This window comes from Arachis hypogaea, chromosome 8 (genome assembly GCF_003086295.3).
Source record: "Arachis hypogaea cultivar Tifrunner chromosome 8, arahy.Tifrunner.gnm2.J5K5, whole genome shotgun sequence".
Taxonomy (NCBI): domain Eukaryota; kingdom Viridiplantae; phylum Streptophyta; class Magnoliopsida; order Fabales; family Fabaceae; genus Arachis; species Arachis hypogaea.
Window position 1 is genome coordinate 3,623,076 of NC_092043.1, and position 9,245 is coordinate 3,632,320.

Genomic DNA, 9,245 nt, shown 5'->3' on the forward strand with positions numbered 1-9,245 from the left:
TCCATCTCACCCGAATTAGTTTATAAATAATTGAGTATCTCAATTGACATATTTGTTTGGATACTTATATAGACTAAAGGCCTCAACTACTACTGCTCCAATTGCTGTGTGAATTTTTCCTTAAAAATAATGGAGGGGAAAAATTATATTGTAACACGCATGAGTTAATCTTAGCTTCCGCAATATTAGATTGGCTTTGCCTCTTCGAGAACTGAATATCTAAGGTCTAGCATACTATACAGTATGTAGATAAATGTATAAATAAATAAAAAATGAAGCATATACAACAAAATTGAATGAAGCACGTGTTTTTGGGGACTTGACTTTATCTTATGCATTGGTGTAGTAAGAATTAATAACTTAATGGACCAATGGTCCATGTATGTAGTCCAACTACAATACAACTAGTTACTTGTATGTTGCTTCATTCTCCAAAATTTTGATGAGAAACGACACAAACAAGCAAGATAAGGATTGCGATTTATGTGTGGGTCCTAATTTTATCATCTAAAATCAAACTCTCTTATCTGTACCTTCCAATTCCGATCTACTTGAATAGTTGCAATTTTGCAACGCTGTTTATGGGTACAGATAATAATTTGATTATCCGACTAAAATCGATTAGTTTGTATTTAAAAGATAATCAAATGTAATTCAATTGGATTAGTTTGATTTTAATTGAATTAGATATGGATTCTGAGATCGCAAAATTCGAATGAATCTGATTATTTAATTAAGTTTATATTATTTAATAAAAATATAATAATATATATGTAATTTTATTTTTTAACTTAAATTATGATATTTATTTAAGTATAATTTTAATGATGTATTGTTTTTTATTTTTTATTATTATTACATATAATTTACATAAAATGGTTCTCTCTTTTTTTTATACAATTTTTTTTCAGTCTTCAAAATTTTATTTTCAATAGATATTTAATTATCCAAATAGATCCAATCTGAATTTAATCAATTTAAATTAGTTCGGGTCTACATACAAAATTTTTGTATTTAAAACAACTCAAATCTATTAAAATATAATCAGTTTATTTTCTATTTCTTTTTAAATTTAAATCAACCTGAATTCGTGAACACCTCTACTATTTTGGCATAGAAAAAATGAATATATAAGTGAAATAAATGTATCCCTTTAAACTCCAATAATTTATATGTTTGATACCAACATTATTGGTTTTTTTTTTTCAAATAACATTATTGGTATTTAGTTATTTAGTGGTTGAATCTAAAGCATAACCTTTTTCAAGTGGGTGCTTTTGTTTAAAAGAATTTTAGTTTATTATGGAAAATTGTCTGTAAAAATATATTATTTTTATGTTTATTTAAAATTGTAAAATCTAATTCTTAAAAATAATTTATTCTCATAAAAAAGTATTGCCAAATTTTACAAAAGCTTAAAATTATTATTTATAATAATAATATTAATCAATCGATAAAATTTAAAAAGTGGACAAATTACATGAATAAATCGAAATTTGAAAAATATGTATCATGTATGTCTATATCTAGCAGCGATTTATACATATAGTTTTTACTTTACATTTTTTATGTACAAGATAAAAATTGCTACACTCTATAATAATTTACATAAAATTAAAAAAGTTACAAATTTATCTGTTATTTTAAAAAGTTATAATTAAATAAATTTAAAATTTAATTAATTAATTTATATAACTTGCCCTTAAAAAGTTGATTGGTAATTTTGTTATCAAATATCAATTTTAATCTAAATCCTAAACACTACTGCATAATCTTTTCCTTTAGACAAAAATATTTGGCAAACTAACTGTAGAAGGAGGGGAGGAACAAGAGAAAAAAGGTTTATAAATATTCAAATGGTGTAAAATAATATAATATAAAAAAATATTTATAAATATAAAAAATTAAAATAATAAAATTATAATATTTTATAATAAATATTTAAATATATTAAATAATACTAATTGATGTCATTAATTCTAATTATATTTTATCAATAACATAAAGTAGCATAAAATATCAGGTTGCGGCAACAAGCTGGAGCTAAGTGAAAGCGACTTGGACCCATTTATGGATGAATTATTAAGCTTTGAGACTTTTCGGTGCCACCCTCTGTCTTTGGATAGGGACAGAAATTTTTTAAAATGAAAAGTTTATACATGATTAAATATTTATGAAGTATGTACATTTTATTAAGTTGTTTGTTTATATATCGAATATATTTTAAATATGACATTTATTTGATATGCGTGTTTATTGTATTTAAATTATATTTTAATAAAAAGATAAAAAATAATTTTTTTAAACATATTTAAATACATCTAAATATGTGTCAGTATGTCTAATTTTATTTTTAAAATATATTTTTAAAATAAATTTAAATATAGTATATATTATTATTTATTATAATAAAAAATATTTTAAATATTTGATATAATTAAAATAAAATATTAAAAATAACTAAAAAATTGATTTATATTTTAATACAATAAATATCAAAATATCATTACGATTTATCTAAAAGATACTTTATATTTTATATGTATGTGTGTCTCCATATCTTATAAGATTTTAAAATTTGTGTATCGACGTATCCCGTGTCGTATCGTATCCCGTGTCCCGTGTCCGTGTCAGTGTCCGTGCATCATAATTAAATATCCTTTGCAAAATAAATAATATAAAATAAAAATGCTATAATATATGTTACACAACCACCGTTCTTTTCTCCTAATCAATTAATGATGCATGTTAATCTTTACTTAAATAAGTTTTTAATTTTAAGTTTTTATTATTAATTTGATGTTTTAGTTTTTATTCCATATTTAGCCCGTTACAACGATATTTAATAGAAGAACAAACTAATAACAATAATTAAAATAGAAAATTTTAAAGTTTACTAAACAAATTATAACAATAACAAATGGATACATAAAATTATTTAACTCTATAATATTTCTTTGATTTTTTCTCTTTGCAGTTGATCTGTGATTAGCAATGACAAAAAATAATTGAAATAAAATTGTCTAGTCCTGCGGTATTCTTCGCACGTGAGCATAGAAAAATTTCCATAGGAGCAGCCCCACTTTTCGATTTTATCTGCTACCTCATGAATTTTCATTAAGGAAAAGTTTAGGAGCCAACAGTTTTATTAAATTTTGATCAGTATGTAACCAGCAGAGGAAAATGAATCATTAAATAAAATTTCATACCAATCTCACACTATCAAATCATCATTAATAATTAATTAATGGCTAACAATCACAAAAATTACTGCCCCTAGCATTACTCTTTTCACCAATATGTTATTTCTATTTTCTAGCTACACAAACACTCAATTAACACAGGAATCAAACGTGGACCTTTGGCTTTACCTCGTCTTGTAGTTCATAGATATTTATACTACACGTCATCTATCATCATCAGATCACTCTTTAATTTTTATTTTAGTTTTTAACCTTGTCCATATATGTTCATATAATAATAATAATATCTCTATTATTAGTTTCGATTTTTGGGCAATCGTAAAATAAATTATTTTTTTAATAAAAGATATTGATATTAATTATATAATATATAAAGTATATTTTTTGTTTTAGCGTTTGTAATTTTTTTAATAAATAAAAATATTGATATTAATTATATAACATATAAAGGATGTATATTTTTTTAAACGTTTGTAATATTTTTAACAAATGTTTTTAATGTTTTATTTAATATTATTTCTAACAATTTATATTCATTCAATTTTGTTTACAATGCTTTTGATTTATATAAAATATACTTCTAAATATTTTTTAATTTTGTCTTTAATATTTTAAATAAAATTAATATTTAAGAATAATTTTAACATAAATAAAAATATTAAAAAGATTAAATAAAATTATATATTAAAAAATTAAAAATAAAAAATATATTTTAACCTTACAACTAATTCACTTGAGAAATTTTGGAGGAAAGGTTAAAATCAACATGAAAAGGAAATTAAAATTAGACATACAAGAGTAAATAAATCACTAGGTTTTGTGTGATCAACTAACTGCAAAAGTATACTAAATTTTGTTTATTATTATCTGCACTGTTCTTAACAAGTGTTGTATTAAGCAAAAACATCTATTTAAATCGTATCAATTTATGAAAAATTTCCCTAATATAATAGATATGTCTATCTTCTCCTAACTATTTTAATATTAATTTACATGCCTTTGGTCTTAGATATGCTTCCCTTCGTAGCTGGAATCCAATGTAGATTTGTATGGATCTATACACAGTGCGTGTTGTCGGTTCACTTCATATATTGTTCACGTAAAAATCTATGAAATATATTTAAGGACAATAATTTTATTGAATAATATTAACAATTATCAATTAAATAAAAGTACACTATATTTTTAAATTATTTTTTTAAATTTTAATATTAAAATAATCATCTGTACATTAATAAAATAAATATTCAATATATTTATTATTTATATTATTTAATATTTTTATTATTCACTAGTTAATTTTTTAAAATTATTTTACTCATTTTAAATTATAAATTCTACATCATAAACTCTTAATTTTATATTGCTTAAATTATAAATTTTAAATTCTAAAATTAACTAATATTAATTAACTAAAAATTAACTTTTTATACTTTTTATTCTAAAAATACTTGCTTATAATTCATAAGTTGATTATAACTCCACTTCTGTTTGGTGATGATAATGATCCTGATATAGTTGGGGACGTGGTAGGACACAATTATTGGCTACTCATATTTATGAGGAATTTTACTGCGGTTAATTTTTATAATTAATTAATGGAAAGAGAGAGATGATATGTCACGATCATAGTTGCTGTGACTTGAGATCGAGATATTTGTAGCGATATACCTAACAATTTAATTTCTATCATTTCAATTAAGAGTCATTATTAATTAATAATAAAGAATATACCTGTTATTTTTTCCTTTTTATAAAAATAAGGATGAGAAAAGAAAAGCAGAAAATAAGAGAGGGGGCTTTATAAAGGTGTAATATAAGGCTTGTGGTTTGCTCACGAAAACACAGGGTTCTTGTTGTGTGGATAGTCACACTACAGTAGAGTACGGTAGTCTTCTTTACCCTTCCAACACAATGGATCCTTACAAGGTATGCAACACTACCAGGCATGCATGCATTTCGTTCTTTAATTTCTTCACTCAAGCTAAGGAGAAGCTAACTCTCTGATCTCTCAACTACTGATCGCTTTGTTCTTATTTGTACATATCTATCTCTTGTGTTCTGACTTCTGAGTTTGAGTTTGAATAATAATGGTGATTGGGTTGTTGTTGTTCAGTACCGGCCATCGAGCGCGTTCAACACACCGTTCTGGACCACCAACAGCGGCAACCCTGTTTGGAACAACAACTCCGTTCTTACTGTTGGAAACAGAGGTATCATCCATCTTAATTATTCTTACCCTTTTCCTTTTGAAAAATCAAATATTATACAAATAACTATGTATATAGAGGTAAAAATAAATAAATAATTAATATATTTCTTTTTGTTTTTAATTATTTGTTCATTAATTATATAAATGACTGGAAGATTTTTGGTCTTTGGTATACATATCAAGGTTAAATTAATTATTTATGTAGCATTTTAAACTTTAATTGTGTGTAACTCTCTCTTGAAAAGAGAAAAAAAAAAAGAAAAAAGATTTAAAAACAAAGGAAGAGAGATAAAAGAAAGAGTGGGTTAATCTGAAAAAAAAAGGTTAAAAAGGTTTTTGTTAAAATAAAACAATTATGCTCCATCAACATAAAATATTAGACACTAATTAGGATTTATAATTATAAAGACACATATTTAGTGTTAAGAAATCAATTATAATATTATAAAAATAGTTAAGTATTTTATCATGACAAATTTAATTATTTTATTAGAAGTATTTGATTTTATTTTAAAAATATATAAAATAATATACACAAATATACATAAATACAAATTGGTTAATTTAGTAAATAATTTTTATATTAATATAATTTTTTAAATAATAGATTTAAAAATTATTTGTTTTTTATGATATAATGATATATAATTAAGTGTCAATTCTTTTATACCGTACCAAAGAAGTGTAGTTGACTAGTTGAGTTGCAAGAATAGCCGCACAAGCACATGATGAAATATAATTTTTTGAGCAAATATTTTTCAATTTCATGAAAACAAATTGAGGTCAATATCCGTACACATCTCTTTCACCATCTTAGGAAGCTTTCTTCTTTTAAGGAAAAAAGAATTGTACTTTTTCTATATTGTTATAGATGAACAAAGACAAAAGATGAGTGGTGGAGTTGATGGTTCATGGATTGACAATATATAGTAGAGAGAAAGAAGAAGCCACAAGAAAAATATGGTTAATTAATATAGGATTTGGTGGTTGATAATGATTTTTGTAAATAATATTATTAATGTGTTTAAAATTGATTCAATATTACTTTATTTTAAATTAATTTATAAATCTTAATATTAGGATAATCATTCGCATACTTAGTAAATTGAATATTTAGTCATTATTAACGGTATATAAGTAAATCGAATCAAAAGAAATAATCATCCAATTAAAATAGTTAACATAAAAAAAGTATAAATAGACAATAAAAATACTAAACAATATGAACAATAGATATATTAGATGTTTAATTAGTTAAGTATGTTGATGGTTATCCTAATATTAAGATTTAGATAGATAATTTAAAAATGTAATGTATTTTTATTTTATTGAACAAATTTTAGAATCTATTGTTCACATTTTTCACAAAAATCAATTTAATAAAATTTCATCCATAATTATCTATATTACTATTGAATTGAATATCCAATATATTTTATTATTTACATTGAATATCCAATATATTTATTATTCATATTATTTAATATTATCATTCTCTCTATAATAGAATTTAATTAATTAATTGCATCCAGGTCCAATTCTGTTGGAGGATTATCAATTTGTGGAGAAGCTTGCAAACTTCGACAGGGAGCGGATCCCGGAGCGTGTAGTGCACGCGAGGGGAGCTAGCGCTAAGGGCTTCTTCGAAGTGACACACGACGTTTCACACCTAACATGCGCCGACTTCCTCCGCGCCCCGGGAGTGCAAACCCCCGTCATCGTCCGTTTCTCCACAGTCATCCACGAGCGCGGCAGCCCCGAGACCATCCGCGACCCCCGCGGCTTCGCCACCAAGTTTTACACCCGCGAAGGCAACTTCGATCTCGTCGGCAACAACTTCCCCGTGTTCTTCATCCGCGACGCCATGAAATTCCCTGACGTCATCCACGCCTTCAAGCCAAACCCTAAGTCCAACGTCCAAGAGAATTGGCGCATTCTCGACTTCCTCTCCCACCATCCCGAAAGCTTCAACACTTTCACGTGGTTCTATGATGACGTGGGCATCCCCATCAATTACCGTCACATGGAGGGTTTCGGTGTTCACACCTACACTCTCCTCAACAAAGCTGGCAAGGTTCTGTATGTCAAGTTTCACTGGAAGCCAACTTGCGGCGTTAAGTCCCTTCTAGAAGAAGAGGCCATTCGCATCGGAGGAACCAACCACAGCCACGCAACGCAAGATTTGTATGATTCCATCGCTGCGGGTAACTACCCCGAATGGAAGCTCTACTTTCAGACTATGGACCCTGATCACGAGGACAATTTTGACTTTGACCCTCTTGACACTACCAAGACTTGGCCGGAGGATATTCTTCCTCTTCAGCCTGTTGGTCGCTTGGTTTTGAACAAGAACATTGATAATTTCTTCGCTGAGAATGAAATGCTTGCTTTCAGTATGCATGTGGTGCCCGGTATTAGCTACTCCAATGATAAGATGCTTCAAGGTAGGATCTTCGCTTATGCTGACACTCAGAGGCATAGGCTTGGTCCTAACTATCTTCAGATTCCTGTTAATGCTCCAAAATGTGCTCATCATAACAATCACCATGATGGTTTTATGAACTTCATGCACAGGGATGAAGAGGTACACACACCTTTATTAATTGCTTTAGTTTACATTCTGTTTCCATAACTAAATCTGTAACTAACTAGTGTTGGTTTGGTTGTTCAAATTTGACAGGTGAACTACTTCCCTTCAAGGTTTGATCCTGTTCGTCACGCAGAAAGGGTCCCCATGTCTAATGCTCTTATCAGTGGACAACGCGAAAGGGTTAGCTAGTTCTTCAATCAGATGACAATAGTTGTTTGAATTTTAATCCTGATAACAAATGAAATTATTTTAATATATGCAGAGTGTAATTGTGAAGGAGAACAACTTTAAGGAAGGCGGAGATAGATACCGTTCTTGGGCACCTGACAGGTTCTTATTATCTTATCACAAATTATAGTATAATCTGGAACTAATAACATGCATGTTTATATGTTGTTATGTCCTAACATTGGATTATTATGATTGTGGCAGACAAGAAAGATTTATCCGCAGATGGATTGAGGCATTGTCTGACCAACGTCTGACCCATGAAATCCGCAGCATTTGGATCTCATACCTGACTCAGGCTGATCGTTCTCTTGGTCAGAAGGTAGCAAGTCGTTTGAATGTGAGGCCAAACATCTAAGGTTGCTGTGGAAGAAGAAGGGGTCAACTATGAAGAATGTAATATAGGAGTTACTTTGCATATGCGACTCTGTTACATTACAATGGATTCATAGATCCTTTTTACTATTTATTATTATTACTGTTACTATTACTATTACTATTACTATTACTATTACTATTACTATTACTACTGCGTTGTATACCAATGTACTGCTAAATCTGTCCGCGTGTACGTGCAACTTGTTTACCTATTTGATCAAATCAATAAATGTTGTTTGAATCATTACCTATATGTATATATTATTTATGCAAGGATTCTAGTACCAAATCCTAATCTTAGCTGGGAAATGAACGTAGTGCAGTTGTTCTTTTTTGTGTGGTCATGGTAGTGCAGTTGTTTGTGAGCAAATTATGGACGAAAATTTTTTATTTGGACTTGGATATAAAAATATAACGTTTCTTTTCTTGTTTTTTTCTTTATTTGGACAGAAATTTTTACTTGGACTTCGATACGAAAACAGGGCAAGAGATCTCAAACTCTGCTGTGTGGTCGAACGTTGAGTCTTCGAGGATTTTATTAGAAGCCCAATAGGCACAAGTTTTTATTAGGAAGCCCAATACATACTTTAAGATCCAAAAGTGAGAGCTATAAAGTTACTATGTCCAAAAACCC

At 27.7% G+C, this 9,245-nt stretch overlaps 1 protein-coding gene across 1 annotated transcript; it reads left to right on the forward strand.

Moving 5' to 3' along the window:
• The first annotated feature begins 4,688 nt into the window (after nucleotides 1-4,688).
• LOC112705705 (catalase) lies at nucleotides 4,689-8,855 on the forward strand. Its single transcript, XM_025756615.3, has 6 exons — nucleotides 4,689-5,132; nucleotides 5,320-5,416; nucleotides 6,948-7,999; nucleotides 8,096-8,185; nucleotides 8,268-8,335; nucleotides 8,438-8,855. Exons 1-6 carry the CDS (start codon nucleotides 5,118-5,120, stop codon nucleotides 8,589-8,591), a joined length of 1,476 nt encoding a protein of 491 aa, XP_025612400.1. The 5' UTR covers nucleotides 4,689-5,117; the 3' UTR covers nucleotides 8,592-8,855.
• The last annotated feature ends 390 nt before the right edge of the window (nucleotides 8,856-9,245 follow it).

What these genes read in the sequence shown, in the direction of transcription:
- LOC112705705 (XM_025756615.3), top strand. An exon ending in TCTTACTGTTGGAAACAGAG is followed by an intron (nt 5,417 to 6,947) that starts GTATCATCCATC and finishes AATTGCATCCAG; the next exon opens with GTCCAATTCTGTTGGAGGAT. An exon ending in TCAGTGGACAACGCGAAAGG is followed by an intron (nt 8,186 to 8,267) that starts GTTAGCTAGTTC and finishes TAATATATGCAG; the next exon opens with AGTGTAATTGTGAAGGAGAA.